Here is a 21,627-nt window from a genome sequence, read left to right on the forward strand (position 1 = left end):
AAGAGTTCTTATTACAGAAATAACATACTTTAAAAGAATAATCTTATGTGCAATCTAAATAAAATGTTTTTACTTAAGAGTGCTTTTGACCTACTTAAGTAGGACTTGAGTACATCTTTATACTTTATTTCTAATTATTTCTATTGTCTGAAATATGGTTAGTAAGTGTACTGTCGAATTAAGCATTTATAGTAAACTAAAATATACTTTCTATTGAAACTTGTATGCAATGTATTTAAATCTTTGTAATTACTTATTTGTAATTATAAAGTTGCAATTTAGAGCATTTAATATACATTAACTTTAAATGTAATATTTAATAACACACTACAGTTAAATTATAATCAAACACTTTACATGTGCCTTAGTATAGTCAACACATCAAAATAAGTGAGCTTCTTTAAGTACACTTAAGTAGTCTTTTATTTCATTAATATTATATTTGGTGCAACTATTTCTTAAAAAAAAAATACACTTAAAGACGGAAGTTGTGATAGTCTTTCATATTGTGACATATATCTGTAATTCCTGAACAAATAAATGTAGGGTAGGACTTGATTTTGTCCTTCTGGAACTGATTGGATGGTTGTGGTTTGCTATTGTTTGATTACAAGGGTACAGACATTATGATAATGATGTGTATGGATAAATCATTTATAATACACACAGCAATATTCAAACACATTTAATACAATTAAGCACACTTCTTTTTCACAAGACCTCTGTTCACTACATGTACATGCTTTCATATTGTTTCATTTGGTTAGCCTTTCATAGGTTTGCCAAACCATTGTGAATCAGTAAGCTGAAAACATTTTTATATAACTAAAGGCATGGGAAGGCAGTTTCATCCTGGAAAATAATAAGAAATCTAATTTCCCGAATACGCCATTCCCATAATAACTTTCTAAAAAGGGAAATGTAACTTTTGTGTTTATTTGTTGCTTAGAAATTTGTACTGTCTTACAAAATTATCAAAAGAGGGAGTTTGACAAAAAAAGTTATAATGATTCGATGAAACTAGGACATTTGAAATTATGTCATGCAATTTCTTGGTTCTTATAACTTTCTAAAGGAAATGGTTGGCTTGTTGGAGCAAGTAAAAACTTCATACCAAAGAATTACTGAATCTTTGGGAGGAGTCCTGTGTGTTTCCAGGTCATTGGGTTGGGATATATCTGAAGTCTGTCAGTCTTTTCCAAGCAGTGACAAAGGACACTCTTCTCAAATCAGTTTTCTATTGATTTGCCATTTTTATTGCTGTAGTGGATTACTTATGCATCTTTTTGGCAATGACACCACTCCAATATACTGCTGATCACCACAATAAAGGTTACAGGTGGTTTGTACATGAAGTCGAGGTCTACAAGGTTAACCAAAGTCTACGAGGACTTGAAAGGTAATGTACAGACTCATAGTGGTTTGTTAGAGCATGCTGAACATTCATTGAAAGTGGAGTATGTACAAATTAAGATGAAAATCTTCAAATTACACATATGTACAAAGACAAACATGTTCTTCGAGCTCTCGACCGACATCTGTGGTTGAAACTTAAAATTGCATGTTAAAGTTCACAATAAAGTAAAATGCAATGGATTTTAATGTATATTGTGCTTCATCAATCCGTGATGATGTGCACAGTTAGGAAAAAATGCAAAAATTGCAAAAATGTGCAAAAAATTACAACACTAGGGCAGTACCATCAAATGCCGACATTTGTGCAGTATCGTGGCAAGTAAAAAGGTAAAATTTTTGTACATTTTCCACACAATGTATCAGATTTCACTAGTTATACCAAGAAAACCAGAAAAGATCTACACATAAAATATATTCCTTGAAGAAGTAGCATATACAGCAGACATGACGTAAGCACGCAAGGACAATCACGTCTTTTACAAATTTGGCGCCATTTCACACATGCAATGAGTTGACCCGGAAACAAGAAGACTTCCAAGATTTAGAGTGATTACAATAACCTACAGATTAGTAAAAGTAGAATAGATGTGAATTACAGAGGAGTAAAGTCGGATACATCTATTTTTGAGATCTGAACACATCATAACTGTTTAACGACAGTTTTAGTTGTCTCTTCGACATCTTCGTCACCGAAGCCATGGTATGTGAATCAAGGAAAAACATTACTGTCATCATCCATTTTACCAGTTTTAATGTTTACAGCTAAGATAATTAGCTTAAATCTATAACTTTTTACTATAAGTTGACTCTATAACTCATTATGACAGTAAGCATATATAGCAAGTGTATACAGAATGTTTATACTTAAGAGCACATTATCTTCTGACCTTGTAAAGATGTCTAATGTGTTTACACCTCAATGTAATTTCTTAGGTAAGTTCTTAGTTAATATCTTTAAATCATTGTTGGATGTGTTATAAAGTGTGGCACGAGAAGAAAACAGTGGAGAGATTCACTCTGAAGTCAATTTTGATAATACTCATCTGGAGTAAGTAAATAATATCTGTTATTTGGTAAACATTTACTATTTGTCATGTTCCGTACTGGTTAGTATCAGCTTGATTGGACTTTCAGTTTGTTTTCTTTTGCAACATGTTCATTTGTTCTGTTTCCCGCCACTCGCCTGTCTCCCCGGTTACCATCGTTATTAGTTCATACATGTCAGCTGTGTTCTATTAAATATCCTCAGTTGTGTTTGCTATTTTAGTTCCTCCTGTTCACCATGTCCTTGTCCGATCTACATTGCATTATGTTGTGTTTACCCTGCCTGTTTGAATATTTGTAATTAAACTCGGAGTATTTTGATCTGTTCGTCTGTCTTCATCTTCCTGCCTGAACACAACTGTTACACTATTATTAGATCACTGTTATTTGCTCTGTTATTATAGTTATGGTTGCTGATAGCCAACTCAAATGTTTAATTAAAAGTAATTTGTATTTGCTCAAATTTTGTGAAATTTTGTATAGTATGTACTAGTGACTTTTTCCGGTTCTGTTTATTTTTATTTTAAGGTTTCTGCCCAGTATGTGGACAACCAAGAAGAGTTCTGAAGACACATTTGAGAAGGCTAATACATTAATTGAGCCTAATGTAAAGGTAATGTGAAGAGAGCTTGGATCATAATTTCTCTAAATGATTTAAAATTCTCTACTAACAATTATGCAATTTCAGCTTTCAGTACAGTGTGTGGAGAACCAGACAGGCATTCATGGGCAAATTGTGTATGATGATGTGTCATACTCCATCCATGTCCAACCTCAGGCTGAGCCACATATTGATGATGAAGGCATCGTAATCGACATGGAAGAAGATTAAGGCCAGAAATTGGATTAATGTGCAATTGATGTCAACTGCATCATGAGGACAATCAGGGGAGTAAAAGCTTGAAGGGCTTTTCACACTATGCACCCCCTGGTTAAAGAAACAAGAACAATTTGAAGTGAAGGAATATATGAAGGACAGTCCTGGAGCAGTGTTAAAGAATAGTAATTGGGGATCTTGTGACTAAAGTTCATGAAACTGTAAATGATGATGTCTGGAGCGGTGTAGAGTTTTTCCCCAATAAAAAAAAAACTTTTGTTCCCAATAAAATGCACTTTTCCCCCTAATAAAACGCTATATATATATTATTGTGTTCCTTTTGTATTGCAAAACACTTGTGCTGCTGTTGAGATGGGATAAGGGTAAGGTTAGGGACATGTTTGGTGGGTTAAGGTCTAAGGCAGTGGTCTCAAACTCATTTCCTGGAGGGCCACAGCTCTGAACAGTTTTGCTTCAACCTTAATTAAACACACCTAATCCAGCTAATTAACGTCTTCAGGATTACTAGAATCTTCCAAGCAGGTGTGAGTTGGAGCTGGTTGGAGCTAAACTGGTTGAGTTTGAGACCACTGGTGTAAGGGAAGGGTCAACAGTGTAATTATAAATGTAATTACATGCCGGTATATTTGAAATATAAGAACAACTTAAAAACATGTATGTTCACAATAAGTGAATTGTATCAAATGATGAATTTAAAAGTTAGTACATAGTAGTTAAAAACACTTTATATAAAGTGGGCCCGAATGCAAAGGCGCAATCTACATCTCAGAACTCAGGAAGTTTTCTCTCAGAACAGAACACAAAATGACAGATGACAAATTGATCTGGTTTTAACTGGTTTGGCACAGACTACACATCATTGGGTGCAATGACCAAGCGCTGGATCATTACACCCAATGTTGGTATGTGGGGGGTTCATCATTATATTGACAGTAAAAATGACCCAGCAGCTGAGTTACAGAAAAACTACCCAGCTGTGGTAAAAAATATAGTTTAGTTTAGTTTAGACATTGGCATAGAAAATACATCCTAACAGACAATACTATACATTCACATATCACATAATAAAACACATGGAACACACACACACACACACACACACACACACACACACACGCACACACAAATATATAAAAATAACCCAATAAAATGACCCATGTAGCCTGAACCCAGCATTTGGATTAAAAGAAAGTGCAGTGCAAAACAGTAGCACCATCAAAAAATCAGGACCTTATACTTGGCAAATAAACTGGACAATGCAAGATGAAAAAAAAAGAAGGGAAAAAAACATATAGACCAAGTGCAAGCATGCATCAGTAGCAGTATGAATGGTAGAAAACAATCATTGCATCGTCATTACTCTTCCTCGTGGTAAGAGACAGGATAAATGTGCTCATGTGTAATGATGAGATGCTACTTCACAGCAAAACATCCAGTGTTAAATTAACACTTCCATTGTCACCCGGTGTTTATATAATCCAGTGTAGATTATATAAACACTGGCAATGTTAATTTAACACTAACAGTGTTCATTTAACACTGTAGGTTTTGATAGCATTAGTAAGCAGAAAAGAACTAGTCAAAGTACTACATTTGTGTAGTGTTTAATCTAGTAATCATTAGTGATGTGTCGTTCTTGAACGATTCGTTCATTTTGAACGAATCTTTAATGTGACTCGGGAAGAACGAGTCGTCTTGGGGGGGTGATTCGTTCAGTCGCGCATGCGCAATATTCTATAGGTTCTGTACTGCTAGTAGTAGTTCACCTGATGATTCAATTGATTAGTTCATCATGAGTCTTTCGGGTTTTGAGTCCTTCCTTAATCACGTGACAGACCCATACGCTAAACCAATGCATTCTGAGCCGGAAAGAGAATTGATTAGTTCATTTCATGAGCCTTTTGGGTTTTTGAGTCCTTCCTTAATCACGTGACAGACCCATACGCTAACCAATGCTGTGTGACCCAAGCACATTATATTTATTAGTAAATAACTTTAACTCTCCAGTTTTATTTCAGTTTGTGTTACAACTGTTAAAGCTGAAGTTATCATGACCTTGATGTTTTAAACTAACATTAATAATTCAAATTCAAAATGTTATTTGCTTTTAATTTATGTCATTATATGTCCTTTTTGAGCAATCTTCTTATACATATATTACACCAATATGTCAAGTCTGCCTAGGAAAAGCAATTATTATACCAGCAAACTCAAAATTGGAGTAAAAATGAACAAACTAGGCTATAAATACTTTGTATTGTAGGCTTGGATTATTATATTATTATATAGCCTAGTGTTTATTTACAGATAGACAGTCAAAAAGATAAATTAATAAATATTTTATTTATAACAGGGCTTTATTTATATATTTATAAAATAATAACACACCACAGATCCTCAAGAAACAGTAACAAAAACATAGTGACTGAAATGTCAGAAATAGCGTATGGATCTGTCACGTGATTAAGGAACGACTCAAAAACCCGAAAGACTCATGAAATTAACTAATCAATTCTCTTTCCGGCTCAGAATGCATTGGTTTAGCATGGGACTGCCTGTCACGTCATTAAGGAATGACTTAAACCCGAAGACTTGTCAGACAAGAGGTGAGGTGAGCTTAATCAGCTTGTCATAAACTGAAGACCCAGGTAAAGAATGAATTAATCATTTCTGAATCTTATAGCATTGTAGTTTTGTATTGTTTGTAGTGTGATCAACGTTTGCATGAGTAGATGTGTTGGGGAAGTAACACGTAACATTTTAATTACATTTTGCTAAAATGAACGAAATGAACGAAATGAACGAAATGACTTGAAAAAAGATTCGTTCATTTTGTTGAACGAGACTCAAAAGTCCGAGTCAGTAAAATGATCCGAACTTCCCATCACTAGTAATCATCTGTTGTCCGTATCTCTGTGTTTATTTTTGTTTTACTGTTACATTTGAGCAAATTAATTGGCTATGTTTCATACTAAGGTTTTTACCACTTCCTGCAATTTTTGTTAACTGTTTAAAAAATGAATGTTTTTACTCTCCTGTTGTTCCAAAACTTCTCTTTTTCTTTAGTGGAACACAAAAACAAAAGCAATACTTAGCTTTTTTCCTTTCCTTTTTTTTTTTTTGCATGCTGAAGCATTTAAACTTCAAAAAGCATCATAAATAAAATAGTGTATAACACTCATGCATCATATTCCAAGTCTTGTGAAGTTATACAATAGCACTGGTCACTGTGCATTCACTGAAAATAAGCTAAAATAATCTAGCTCTCCATGAGAGTTCATGACAGAAGTAGTGATGTCTGATTCATTAATTGAATCATTCAAATGGTTTTGTGAACTGGCCTGAAAGATTAAGTTAATGTAGTAGTTCAGATTTTTAAACTCTGATCCTTGGGTCGGAACTGAGAATTGATGACTGCTTAGATTCTAGGGAATGTGAAACTGACAAGATTGCATTAATTTCTGGAAGTTTTCCCCTATCATTGTTATTTGTCTAAGAGTAATGTGTTTATGATGATCTGCAGTTTCTGAGGTTCCTTCAACCATGTTTTGAAGATTAGATCTGCTTATGTAATGAATCATCATATATAAGTTCTGAGAACCCTTGGTTTCCTGCCTTCTCGTGAAGATTGTGTGATAAGAAAATGCTACAGAACATCAGTACAATGTAGTATTGCTTGATGTGGAGACCTTCAATGCATTTCAAGTCATTCTCGAAGAATGTCCTGCAGACTTCATTTTGACCGTTTTATACAGGGTGTATATATATCACAAATTTCCATTATATCTTTAATTTCATTTTCACTACTGGATTATGTGGACTTGATAAAATCAACTTTATGGACTACTATTTTAAATCCAGAGAAGTCAACTGTAATTTACAGCCTATTCTGTGATTTTGGGAGGTAAGTTCTTTTTTCTTCTTGCTATTTCAAATAAATTAACATACAAATGACTGAATATTAAATATCAGATTCTTGAAATTGAAATTCTTGAGACGAGCCTTAGTTTATTTATTTGTTTAAATAAATTTAAAAAGGGATGTATGGTGCCTTATTCGTTTGAAAGAGGTACAGTAAGCAAGGGACAGAACATGATATTCCCACTTAATGCCTCCCTTCTCACAATATTCATGTGATGTTATCTCTGAGTAAAATACCTAGTGGGAAAATGCTCATTTTTTTAATGAATGAATGAATGAATGAATTAACTTTTTTTTTTTTTTGTGATTTAAAAAAAAAACCTGTTTCTTCTTAAAGTGCAGTAATCATAATGATTATTACTTGTCACTGACATTTCATTTTAGCAAATGTACTGTGAAAAAATAACATACTGTGTAACATGTTCAGACTCTGAAGGTACAATAAGCCCAATGACTGTATGTATTCTTTTAATGTAACTGTCATTCTTTTTAAATTATGTTTAATTTTTAAACTTTTATTTCTTATGTACCTTTTATGGGTTTTTTTTTTTTTATTATTTCTATATGTAAAGCACTTTGGGCTACTATTTTGTATTTTAAGTTCTATATAAATACATTTCACTTGTCTTGTTTTGCGGTTGCTGTTTTTAAATATTTGGTACAGTAGCTGATAAAAAATTAAAAAGTCAAATTATTTCAAATATGTGGAAGTTTTAACTCACTGGTGAATTTGTACAAATCAACCTAAACCCTATAAGCTATTTTAGTCATGTGTCATTTTGTTTAACCCGGAAGGGTGTAATTTCCGGTTGATGCGAAGAATTGAAGATCGAAGAAAGATAATCCAAAAAAAAAAACCCACCAAGCCATTTTCCAAAAACTGTGTTCAATTCTAATATTTCATTAATTAATTGTTCTTGTATGACATCTTTTATAAGCTTGGCACAGATTGTCAACACAAATGGTAAGGCAGAACTAGCATTGAGTGCTAACGCTATAATGTTTTTGTAAGAAATTTCAAAGATTTGAGTTATAAATTTGTGTATTTTATATACTATAGACTAGAAAAATGGCTTTTCCATAGAGATAGTAATAATGATTTTCATTAAATAAGGGTAAAACTTGCAGCAAATTTGTTCGAGAACAGCCTTTGGATAAACACAATCTCCTGATGGAAGAGGATGTGGATAATGAACTAAGTCAAGCTCAGGTATATCATTCTTATAAAAGCAGAATTATTTTAGGATTATGGATAATCTCTACAAATGTCTGTATGCATCTTTCAGATTTCTGTCCAATGTAAGGAGAACCCTGACGGTCAAGATGGAATGATGGTGTTTGATATGGAAGCCTTTCCCATGGTCAACATCCTCTGTGTAGAAGATCGTCCTAAAGGTCAATGTAAACAGCGGTAGCTCTCTGCAAGATCTCATCATCATTACTCAGGGATATCAGCTTCACAAGTTTTTTCTGTGTAATTCAAAAATGTCTTGAAATTTTTAATAATTAAAAATTAAAAAAGAGCAGTTGGTTATTTATTTTGTATTTCAGCTGTCCAAAAACAGTCCATTATGCTGTTTAATATTGCAAACTGGTATTTGGTGACATATAATTACAAGTTATTATTGTAATCATAAACATACTGGTGTAGTGATTTTTGGATTAGCCTCACATGAGGACACCACAAATATAGTGATTTTGGTCTTAAATATTAATATTAATATTTTGTATTAATATTAATATTGAGTCAGATGATTCCTTCCAATATTTTGGGGCACCAGTCAGGATTCTCACCTTGACAATAAAGAACAATCATGAAAGATTGTTAACTGAATTAATATTTTATAAATTGGAGGAAGTTTATCATCTGACCAATCTGAAGGATTTAGTGAGATTCGGGCGAGCTTGTAGAGCCTCTGATTATCAACACAAGAATGACAATGTTTGCAATAAAATGAATTTATTAACAAAAAGATATACAAGAGTAAAATATCACACTCAGTAAATACTACAAAAGAAAATGACTAAACTACTAAGGTAGTTTACAAACTACAAACTACAAAACAAATGGATGTTAACAAAACTGAATGCCAAGTAGATGAGCAATGGATTGGACGAAGCAATGAATGGGTAATTAGCAGTCTATGAGGTGGTCAATTGTGGTCTTTCTGGATGCTGGTATTAAAAATAAGTAAATAAGCATTTACTCTGAATACAGATAACGTGTCTAATGTATCTATCTGTGTACGCTGACCCTAGAAAAACAGTCTCTACACAAATAGCAATCGCATTTAGCAACAACCTAATGCCAAGGCTTTTGGAAAAGGTTTGGTTAGCTTATATTTACGTTTCACTTGGTCGGGTGATCAGTCCGGGAATGGAAAACGTTGTCCACTGGTATCCTTCCGTGTGCAGTGGGAGACTGGATTGCTTTCCAACAGCTGCAGAGCTGCACTGAGTGCTGGAGGTCTTTGTGTAATCCAGATAACTGTAGGTCAGATGGTGGTCAGTCCGTAGGATCTTCTGTAGGTTGGAGGTACTTGGGTTATGCAGGTCAGGAGTCAAGATCCTCTGCAGAAGCACTTTGGCTGCTTGATCCGTGCGGTGAAAGGTTTACTCGCAAGAGTCTCACCTTGGTCGTGCTGTTGTTCTTCCCTCGTTGGGTCAGAAACTCAGAACGAGGGTCTCTTCACTTGGGAAAACTTTTTATTCCTTCTCGTTGGGGAGGGGATTACTAATCCCCACCTTTCCTGATGTGGTGATGTGATTGGGTCACAGCATTCCAGGTGTCCGTCCCTTAACACGCCCACCTTTCATCCTGTGAAACTTGTTGTATTTTTCCAAAATACACAGTTAAATAAGACAATGTCTTTAGGACCTTGGAAATGCTTTATTTCTTTTTCAAACCTTTCTCAAAGTCCTTGTGGCAGTGTTCTGAACTCGTAGAGTCCAAACATGATGTGAATTGGTTGAGGTATCACACTTCTGTCTCAATGGGTGTAGTTGCATTGGCTTTTATTCCAGGTGTGGTTTCTACTGTGTGTGCACAGTTTCCTGGATGAGTACAAGGACACATAGGACATGTTCCTTACAGTATTCCTGTCCATTTTTGGTGATTTCAAGCCAATATATTTAGAAAATGTCTTCCTTTCGGAGCATTTCTTTGTTCTTGCTGTGCTCTAGCCAGAACCGGTTTGGCAGCCCTAGGAGTTCACGGTCATTCGCACCTTGAACTCAGGCATGGAAGCCTGAGGTGAACAAAGGCAACTCGTGATGAGATTAGCCTATCGTCAATGGGCCATTGATGTCATCTTTCCTGTCTTCCACCTTTGGCAGTCCTGATTACAATAGTCGTTTACTTGTCGTTGAGGGTCCGATCACATTCTTTTGATTAATCAAAGTGGGACAAAAGAATGTCTGTTGTGAAGCTCTGGTGACATCACATCTGTTGTTCACTACACTGGCTTAGCACAAATAGTTTTACTGTTTAATGCACATTAATATTCTTCTAGCTATTTACCAATAGTGGCTAATGAATGGAAACAAAAAAATTGTGTTGCTTGTCGTAGACTTAAATTTTGGTCTGTTCCTCACACAAAGCTATTAGAAAACATGGATCATAGTCTGTGGGCTAGTTTTGTCACTTTTGTAGCTTTTATGGTGTCTTTTTTTGGAAATTGACATCCCTGGCCACCATATGTAGAATGCAAAAGAGCAGTGTAATCATTTTGCCACAATCTTATTTTATGCTTTGAATATTTCATTGAACATTTCATGCACATTTCATGCACATTTCATGCACGTGAATTTGTCTAAATGATGACCAAATCTTTTGTTTTAATTTTTGTTTTTCGAATTTTGTTTTCATTTTTGGATGAACTACTTTGAAGTGCATGTGTTTTTCAATGGACGCACTGGGTGGTCCATTATTTTTACAGTGATATTTATAGGGTCAAACACTACACACATGAAACATAAAAATTAGCTGTAGTTTCATAAAAAGAAAGCCATTAGCCATTTTAAATGTCACATTTTTTATTAAGTTGAAAACAAACATATTGCAGAACAAAATACATGCAAATGAAAAGACATACATGAAGTTTCCCAGTATTTAAATATCCTTCATCTGTGTTAAAACTCTGATTTAACAAAAAAAAAAAATAATAATAATTATGCATCTTATTTTTTAATATGAGCAAAAAGGGCCACAAGAGATATATTTTTGGATGATTTAACATTTATTCCAGAACTCAAGAGTTTAATATCTTCTGGACCACATCTATGGTGGCTTTAATGAAAATAGAATTGTCTCTTATATAGTTTCTTTTCTTCATCTCCTCATGCGTGATGAACTTTGGGTAGCCAAATCCCAGCATGCTCTCATCCAGACATCCCCCACGAACACTTCCCAGAGCTCCAGGCCGCGGCCTCTGGAAGTTCTTCCAGGTGGGATCCGGACTGAAGGTCTCTGTAATGTGCTGGGGCTTGGTGGCTGCCGGGTCGCTCTGATCCAACAGCGAGAAGGAAACACGGTAAGGGAAAGGCCATTCCAGCAGCCCATCGTACTCTCCTGGTAGAACTCGAATGTAGACTGACAAGTGAGAGCCCTCGCCACTGCCGTTCCCATTGGGAAAGGCGGACACTTGCAGACGATAACCATAGTTATGGGAATAGAAGGCAGGACTAAACAATTCCAAACTTCCAGAAGTCCTGCTCTTAGCTTCTTGTAGTCGCTGGCTGTAGTTTGTGAGCTTCCAGAGCAATGTGCCATCTCGACTTCCAGAGAGTTCCTCCACTCCACGCCGCAGTTCCCTGAGCTCCAGCCTCTGACGATTAACCAGACCACACAGAAGTGAGAGATGGGTGTGGGTGCCCTCTTCAAGGTGTTGTGCCACTGCAGTCTTAGGGCACTATGAGTGAAACAGAATATTTTGATATTAATTTCTAGGTAAATATGGCTAAACAAAAGAGAGATACTGTGGTTCCAAAACATATTTTTTTGTCATTTTGGCATAACTCCTCAGCATACTAGATAGCTTAGAAGAACTCAATGTTGCAACAGAAACTATTGACTCTCTCTTTTTCAGCACTTTAGGCATGGTTGCTCCTTTGCGCTTAAAGAAGATTAAGACAGCAGCCCGAAAAATGGAGCACGGCTGGAAGAAAACAAAACTAGAGGTTTTTCGCTTTTTGTGGAAGGACAGTGTTACTGCATTCAGAAAGGCCTTAAAAACTGCTAGATAGGCTTACTTTTTGACTCTCATAGAAGAGAACAAGCACATCCCCTGGTATTTATTTGATACAGTGGCTGTAATGTAGGGAGCGGGACAACGGAGATGGAGATCCACGTGCAGGCTTTATTCATAAGAAGATCACCAGCAAACAGTAACAAGAAGGCAAGGAAAAAGAGTAATCCAAAAACACAGACAATGGTCAAGGCAGGCAGCAAACGATCAAAAACAAGGTCCAGGATCAAAACACAGGCTAGGCAAGACAAGGCAGGACAAGAAACAAACAGAATGCAAACCAATGGCTAAACAATACTCAGCAATGTGTGTGTGTCTGAGTGCAGCTTATAAAGTGTCACTGATGGGAAACAGGTGTGAGTGTGTAATTGGTTCCTAGATGGGGAATTGTGGGAAATGGAGTCCATATGATGACAATAGAACACGGACCCAGGGCACATGTAACAGTGGCTAAATAAACAAGAAATAAAGCTTCAACTTCAGACGTTTCCAAACAGCACAGCAGTAATGACTTTATGAATTTCTTTACTTGCAAGATTGATACTATTAGAGAGAAAATTATAACCATGCAAACGTCTACTACAGTATCACATCAGACATCATGCTATAGACCCCATGGGGAGCAATTACATTCATTCTTTGCTATAGGTGAGGAAGAATTGTCTAAACTGCCTGTTATTAAACCTCTTATTAAAAAAAAAACTTGATCCTAGAGAACTAGTTGCTTACAGATCGATCTCGAATATCTGTTTTCTGTCAAAAATACTAGAAAAGGCAGTATCCTCACAACTATCTTCCTTTTAAGAAGGAAATGGTATATGCGAGCATTTCCAGTCAGGATTTAGACTGTATCATAGCAAATGATTTGCTCTTATCATCTGATCGTGGTCGTATCTCTTTATTAGTGTTACTGAAACTTAGTGGTGCATCTGATACTATCAATCACAACATTCTTTTGAATAGAAAATTACTTTGGCATTAGTGGAATTACATTGGCATGGTTCAAATCATATTTATCTGACCACTTATCTGACCAATCATAATTATCAATTTGTAGCAGTAATGGCAGAGGTGTCATTTCGATCACAAGTTCAGAATATTAGTCTCTCTATTTTTCCTGAGGTTACCGTAGTCAGCCGTATCTGGTCCGTATCCAGATCAGATGTTGGACCTGCACCTAGAGACGACCACAATGCAGCCCTGAATGTCAACAGAGATCCTGTCAACTAGTCAGTCCCCTGTAAAGGCCTCATCGACATGACAGCCATCGGCAGAGATCCTCAGCAAAGACCAAAAGAACCAGACAAGTCCTCTGCACAGACCTATGACCAGCTTCATCTTCATACTGGCATGATGACTCCAATCTTCAAGCAAAAGGAACTGGATGAAATATTTGAATGCTACCGATCCACAATCTGATTTCTGACTTAAAGCAGCCTGAATCATAATCACACCATGATTTGTTCACGAAATGAACTCTGTTTGCATCATTGAATCATTTTCCTGTTATTACTGTAAAGCTGCTTTGAAACAATCTGTATTGTATAAAGCGGCATATAAATAAAGGTGACTTGACACACTTTTTCAGCAGCCTTAGTTCCCGAAGTAATTTTTCCATTCATTTTTCTCATAAGAATTCTTTGTTAAAGAGCTATAAGTCATGAACCAAAACAAGATGAATCACCAACAAAACTATCAACGATTTGAATCAAAAAGTATTTGAAAATCAGACAAAAAAGAAAAAAGTACAAGACAGTTTTAAAGTCACCATGAAATTAAAACTGACAAATTTGTTTATTATAAATCATTTATCCGAGCACAAAAGGTTAACCATTAGCAGACAGTACCAAACTCTGCCACCAGGTGTCACTACCAGAAGGTATGTTTTGTTGTCTCTCACTTTAAATGATCAAGCTCTTTAAATTTGGGTGGATTCCGATTGGCTGTCAATATTTTTATCATTCATCAGCTGGAAAAAGTCTCTCTGAAAGTAATTTCAGTGATATTGTTCCTCTGTCTCATTATCGTTAAAGCTGTATATAGTTCTCGTCCTTGGTGCGAACTGGCCTTTACAATATGACAGAGTGTCAGTGTTACTTTATCTTTTATAGTTGAATAATACAATTACAAGAATGTTTTGTAGACAAAAAATTTTTTTTTTAGAGTTTTAATTTTAACTAAAATAGTAATAGTTTTATTTTGTTCATTTATCAGTTATCTGCATAATTATAAGCTTTTTGTATTGTACAGTTTTTTTTATATCGGTGCATCCCTATTGAAAAGTGTTGCTTGTGCTTTTTTTAAAAAAAAGGAATACAACCAGTGTTATTTTGTTATCTAATGAAATGACAAACAAACATACATTTTGGGTCACCTGTACTTCTCATACACAAGATATGACATCTAATATTCATCACAGACTTCATAACTGTAGATCATACCCTATGTTTGCAGCCAGCCTCCTTAAATGGGCAAAGCACCATAGCAGTGCTGCATCCTTCCTTTACATGTGTCATTAAAGTCTCTCGAGTGATACCCGGTGTGCCGCACCTGTTAGGGCACTGCACAGGGACGTGTGGACACTGCTGCTGATGAGGCTGTGAATACAAAACCCTGATGAATGCTCTCTCTTTACCACAATCAAAACAATACATTCAAAAAATATAATGAAAAGTGAGTAATACTGTATGTGCAAATAAATGTTGAAAAGGTAGGATGGTAGAATAAAGTAAACTGACCTGAATAGTGTCATAGAGGAACTCTTTTCTGCAGTATCTGCAGGGCAGTTTGCGTTTAGGACACTCTGACAGAGAGTGCTGGGCCAACAGTCGCCGCACCATACGAGCGCCACATTTATTCTCACAGTACACACTCTCTTCAGGACAAACACCCTGGTGACTCTAAATGAGGTCAGAGAGGGACATACAGTGCAGTGTTGAAACAAGATTGTTTTTACTAACCCTGTATTTTTGTGTGTTGAATTACTGTCTGTCTGCCGAAACCATCAAAATACAAGAGACATTAAAATAATACATTTTTAAAAAGATGTTAATGTTAATATGAATACATTACCATTTCTAAATCATTACAAATATTACTAAACTTAAATGGTTTGTATTTATACAATAAAGTATCAGAGGTGGTACTGTGATAGCAACAAAACAACAATGAAGAATGCAATGCATGTGTCTGACCTCATATGCCTCCCCGGTGAACTGGTCGCCACAGTGATCACAGTGTAGTTTTCTCTTAGCGCAGTCATGCTGCAGGTGCTCAGGCAGTTCACGTCTCAGCAACTTCACGGAGCAGCGGTTTGGACACGACACCACGTTAAACTCACACACGGACAAATGGGCCTGGAGATGCAGTAAGAAATCCAGTGTGAGATTTGGGTGTTTGTTGCATGTCTTGCTTCTGTACCATTCAAAAGTTTGGGGTCGGTAAGATTTTTTAACGTTTTTGAAAGAAGTCTCACCAAGGCTGCATTTATTTGATCAAAAATACAGTATAAACAGTAATAGTGAAATATTATTACAATTTAAAATAACTTCTATTATTTTAATATATTTTAAAATGTAATTTATTCCTTTAATGGTAAAGCTGAATTTTCAGCATCATTATTCCAGTCTTCAGTGTCACATGATCCTTCAGGAATCATTCTAATATGTTGATTTGCTGCTCAAGAAACATTTCTTATTATTATCAATGTTAAAAACAGATTAATATTTTTGTGGAATCCGTGATACCTTTTTTCCAGGATTCTTTGATGAATAGAAAGTTCAAAAGAACAGCATTTATTTGAATCTTCTGTAACATTATAAATGGCACTTTTGATCAATTTAATATGTCCTTGCTGAATAAAACTATCAATTTCTTTCAAAAACTAATCTTTCTGACCCCAAATTTTTGACCAGTAGTCAGTATGTATCTGTATGTAGTGTACACTGTAATGAACAGACACTGTAACTTTATGTGTTTGTGTAAGAAAAATATCCATATTTAACAAGATATAAAGAACGAAGAAAGTGTAAAACTCGCGTAGTTCAAAAAAAAAAAAAAGCGTATCTGACAAACGCATTGCTTTGCTTCAGAAGGCCTTTATTAACCCCCCGGAGCCATATGGAGTACGTTTATGATGGATGGATGCGCTTTCTTCAGCTTCATACTCGTTGGTCCCATTCACTGCCATTATAAAGCTTGGATGTGTCAGGATATTCATTAATATAACTCAGATTGTGTTGATCAGAAAGAAGAAAGTCATATACATCTAGGATGACTTGAGGGTAAGTAAAGTTTGGGGTAATTTTCATTTTAAAACTAATCCTAAACTAATCCTTTAAAGGTATAGTTGAAAATTCTGTCATCATTTACTCACCCTCTCCAGACACGTTTAGTTTGTAGCATTGATCAGCGGTTTGCAGAAGCAGCAATGGCATCGAGCGATTTTTGCAGGTTGTGCAAAAAAAAAACATGAAAGTGAGTGGTATTTACACCCAGTTGAGCGATTTGTTTGCTAAACTAAAGAAGTCATTTAGCATCATTGAGAGGTTAAAAGGAATTGGATTGACTGTCGTACGAGAGACGTCATCGTGTTATACCCGCCCAGAGCCATAGAAAGTGCTCTGTACCCGCCAATAGCGAGCAAGGTGGATAAGCCAGTCTGTGACTGGTTCCCGCAAAAGTGTAACAGATGCAGCAGAAATGAATGTACGGGTTTCCAGACTGAGTTGCCGGGCGAAATCAAATCGCCGGCAGATCAGGCTGGGTTTACCCAGTCTACCAAACCTGTATACGTTTCTTTCTTCTGTTGAACAACATGTTAACAATGTTGGTAACCAGACAGTTGACGGTAGCCATTGACTTCCATAGTATTTTTTATTTCCTACTTTGGAAGTCAATGTCTACGCCAACTGTCTGGTTATCAACATTCTTCAAAATATCTTCTTTTGTGTTCAACAGAAGAAACTCATACAGATTTGGATCAACTTAAGGGTGTCTAAATGATGACAGAATTTTCATTTTTGGGTAAACTATCCCTTTAACAAAACTATCCCTTTCAAAAACCATAAAGAAATATATTAAATCCTACAAAGATGTATGCACAAATATCTACAAATACGACCGAGATTTGAATTTGTGTGTGTTATGCCATTTATTGACCTGGAGAAGCTTGTTCTGTGCAGTCCAGCGGCAGCCCTCCTCACTGTGGATGCAGCGGATGGGCAGGGACAGAATCTGCTGTTCCAGTTCCACATCTGGAAAAATCTGAAGTCAGAATTCCACATTTATAACTGTGTACAGGAGAAGAATATTGAAAAGCATAGCAAGATTGCTGTGATTACTTGCACGATTGCTTTTATATGACAGTTCAATAACAAGAAGTTAAAATTCAGTAATCTTATATTTTAGACACAATATTGCCAGAACATTTGTCAATTTTTGATCTGCCAAAGAGAATGTTTCCAAACGAAGCCAAAGCCGAATCAACTGTAGCATAAAACAATGGTGTTCCTAAATTAAAGGTATAGTTCAGCCAAAAATTCTGTCATTATTTACTCACCCTCAAGTTGTTCCAAACCTGTATACATTTCTTTGTTCTGCTGAATACAAAGGAAGATATTTTGATGAAAGTTTGTATCCAGGCCACTTTGGGACACCATTGACTTCCATAGTAGGAAAAGAAATACTATTGAAGTCAATGGTGCCCGAGAACTGTTTAGTAACCCATATATCTTCTTTTGTGTTCAACAGAACAGATATTTTTTACAGGTTTGGAACAACCTGAGGGTGAGTAAATGATTACAGAATTTTCATTTTTGGGGGAACTATCCCTTTAATTAGTGTTGTTAAACAAATAACTTGAATGAATGATTCAATGACTCACTCATAAGACAATCATTTGTTGCCACCTACTGGCATAATAATTTAAAAGTTTACATCCCAGTTGGACTGTGTATCAGCATTCAAATTCAAGGACAGAAACTGTTGCAATTGCAAATTTAATATATTCAGGACTGGCCTATGTAAGAATAAAAAATAAGTATAATTTCTATGTTTAATATAAGGGGAAGCCTGTATTTTGAAAAAATTCTGTTAAAACATCAGAGGATTGATCATCCTTGGATGAAATCAGAAGGGATTTGAAACTGTAGTATGTTTTGACACACTCACTTTTGCATAATCCAGTGGCAGCTGGTCTTCTGGGCACTTGAACACACCTTCACTATTAAAAGCAAAGTTGCATGTTGCATTCAATGAAGAATTATTATGATGAATTTGACTTGTTCAAATGTTTTTGCTTTTCTTGCATAACAGAAAGCGACACATGAATTTATTAGAATTTCATGAGCATTCGATTCTACATTTCTACATTATATGTTGTGGGTTGAAAAGCAGTTCACAACAGCCTCCGACTGATGCCTCTATGTTATAAAGTCTAAATGATTCACAGCCGAATTTGACAGGAACTTCAGAATCACCTCCCACACCACAAACTGACGGAGGGCCTTCAGGAGAATGTGAGTGAATCATCCATCTGGGATACATAATATGGGGAAGCAGTACAATCAACACATCACATATTAATAGAGCTGTGATCTTTCCATTACGTGTGACACAGAAGCACATCGTCATTTCAAAATCCTATGGGGAATTTTCACAAAAGTCCCAGGGGGCTTTGTAAGGAGATGGAAATGTGATAGCTGCATTTTTGAGGCAGATCAAAAGTGTCATTCGTGTGCCCACTCAGATTTTTGAACAGATACAACTTCCATTAAATAATGCACATTCCATTAAATATGCTGATTTGCTGCTCAAGAAACATTTATTATTATTATCAATGTTGAAAACAGTTGTGCTGCTTAATATATTTGTGGAAACCATGATTTGTTTCTGGATACACTGATGAATAGAAAGTTCAGAAGAACAGCATTTAGAATTTTCTATTCATTAAAGTGTCCTAAATAAAACATATATCATGGTAACATTGTACTATTTTAACTCAAAACTGTACTATTAACTTAATGCGACCTTGCTGAATTAAAATCTTACAGACCCAAACGTTTTGACAGTAGTATATACCTTGAAAAATCCTTGAAAAAGAATTAGTATTGTTCTTATTTAATTGTTATTAAACAATAATTTACACTTAACACTAGATAGGTAAAAATATATGTTGTTGCATTTCATGGTTATACCATTTTAGACATTTTAGAGTAAAACAAAACTTTATTTTTGGAATTTTGGTAATTTTGGTCAAATTTGTTGGGTAAAATTGAATAATTTGCTTTAAAAGAAAATTCTGTTATTATCAAATCATGACTTTTTCCCATGGAAAACAAAAATCATTAAAGGGTTAGTTCACCCAAAAATGAAATTTCTGTACTCACCCTCATGTCGTTCCAAACCCGTAAGATCTTCATTCATCTTCGGAAGACAAATTACAATATTTTTGATGAAATTCTAGAGGTTAAGGGATCCTCAATAAAAAGCAATGAAATTACCATATTCAAAGTCCAGAAAAGTAGTAAATGTTCAAACTTAATGTTATGAAGCGACAAGAATACAACAAAAATAACGACTTTATTCAACAAATTCGTCTCTCCCCTGTTATTTTCCAACACTATTTCATTGCAGTGCTTCCAGGTTCTACATCAGAACGCCGGCTCAGAATTCACGTGAGCAGCATGATGCATGCATGTGATGCTGACACAGGAGCTGGCCAATACTGAGTCAGCGTTCGGATGTAAACACGTAAACACTGCGTTCACTGCATCAAATGCATACGAGTCTGACAGGGGAGAGATGAATTTGTTGAATAAAGTCATTATTTTGTTTTGTTTTTGTGCACAAAATGTATTCTTGTCGCTTCATAACATTAAGATTGAACCACTGTAGTCACGTTGACTATTTTAACAATGCAAAGTTGCGTTCTATTGAGGATAAAAAAAACCTCTCGGATTTCATCAAAAATACCTTAATTTGCGTTTCGAAGATGAATGAAGGTCTTACAAGTATGGAGCTACATAAGGGTGAGTACTTGATGACAGAATTTTCATTTTTGGGTGAACTAACCCTTTAATACCATAAAAGTCAAAGTAGTTTTACTTAGGTTATTAATAGTATTATTATATAAACAAAATGTATTTTTGTAATTGTAATTTTTTTTTTCTTTTTTCAATTTGGTAATGTCTTATCTTGAGTAGGGCACTGAACGATTCAGATGGAGCCCCTGAAAAAGTAGGTGCATCATTCCCTTCAGGCAGATGCATGCTATATCATATTAAAAAATGTTGCAATTTAACATAATAAAGCCTGTATCTATATTGTTTCTAACAGTATTGCTATTAGGTTAGGTAAGAGAGCAGACCATACATTGATTCTTGCTCTAAATACCTGCTGATAGTCACTTTTTAAATCACTGCATGCATTTCCTCACAGCAATTCAATTCACAGACTTACATTTGAATTAGTAATTCATTTAAAATGAATAGTCTAATTGAAAAGCATGTGTTAGTCTGTTAGAATGTGAATGGACGAGACTGTCAATCACTGTGATAACATCCACAGGATAACACAGGACAATGAATGTGATTGTTCAAGTCATTACACCTGTGAACCACACAACTCTGCGTTATGACTATGAGACTGAGAAGACAAGACATGGAATGATAAGAATGGGTCATAACCCAAAACTGTGCTAGCTTATAGTTGAGTAATACTACCAAATAAACTGACTCACTGCATACTTTCTTTTCACATGAACTCCCTTAGGCAGTTTTCAAATGGAGATCACAAAACTGATTTTAAAAAAAGCATTCTGTAGTATTTTGATTATGCTATAAACGCTTACATTTTAAAATGTAAAAGAGGAAAACATGTCATTTTATGTAAACATTACTTTGTAAAACCTATATAGACAGAAAGGACTAAGAGTCTGTAGCCTGGGGGATTTTTGTGTCACTCTGTCATCTTGCATGACCTGTTTGGCGTTTGTTTATTACTACTCTGTCATAGGAGCAATTATTTTTAAGTGATACTTTTCACATAGACAATGAAAAATGTAACAAGGACACTGCAGATCTATTAAATTATTTAAAAATGCAGATGGTGACTTAAATATGCCTCTTCTATCAATTTTTTGAACTCCACCATATATGTTTT

At 35.4% G+C, this 21,627-nt stretch overlaps 1 protein-coding gene and 1 long non-coding RNA gene across 2 annotated transcripts in view; one reads left to right on the forward strand and one right to left on the reverse strand.

Annotated features, from left to right (window-relative positions):
- The first annotated feature begins 6,882 nt into the window (after nt 1–6,882).
- LOC125252735 lies at nt 6,883–8,823 on the forward strand. Its single transcript, XR_007181274.1, has 3 exons — nt 6,883–7,202; nt 8,334–8,429; nt 8,506–8,823. It is a non-coding gene; the product is annotated as an uncharacterized LOC125252735 (long non-coding RNA).
- A 2,413-nt stretch (nt 8,824–11,236) lies between these two features.
- Nucleotides 11,237–21,627, reverse strand: part of traf4b (tnf receptor-associated factor 4b) — an 11,449-nt gene continuing 1,058 nt past the window's right edge. The window contains exons 2-7 of the mRNA XM_048166295.1: nt 18,637–18,688; nt 17,626–17,730; nt 15,660–15,821; nt 15,204–15,365; nt 14,907–15,062; nt 11,237–12,129 (exon numbers count right to left, since the gene is read on the reverse strand). Of these exons, the coding sequence (XP_048022252.1) occupies nt 11,470–12,129; nt 14,907–15,062; nt 15,204–15,365; nt 15,660–15,821; nt 17,626–17,730; nt 18,637–18,688 (1,297 nt within the window). The 3' untranslated portion in view covers nt 11,237–11,469. The remainder of the gene's footprint in view (nt 12,130–14,906; nt 15,063–15,203; nt 15,366–15,659; nt 15,822–17,625; nt 17,731–18,636; nt 18,689–21,627) is intronic.

The sequence above is a fragment of the Megalobrama amblycephala genome, linkage group LG18, assembly GCF_018812025.1.
Source record: "Megalobrama amblycephala isolate DHTTF-2021 linkage group LG18, ASM1881202v1, whole genome shotgun sequence".
NCBI lineage: Eukaryota > Metazoa > Chordata > Actinopteri > Cypriniformes > Xenocyprididae > Megalobrama > Megalobrama amblycephala.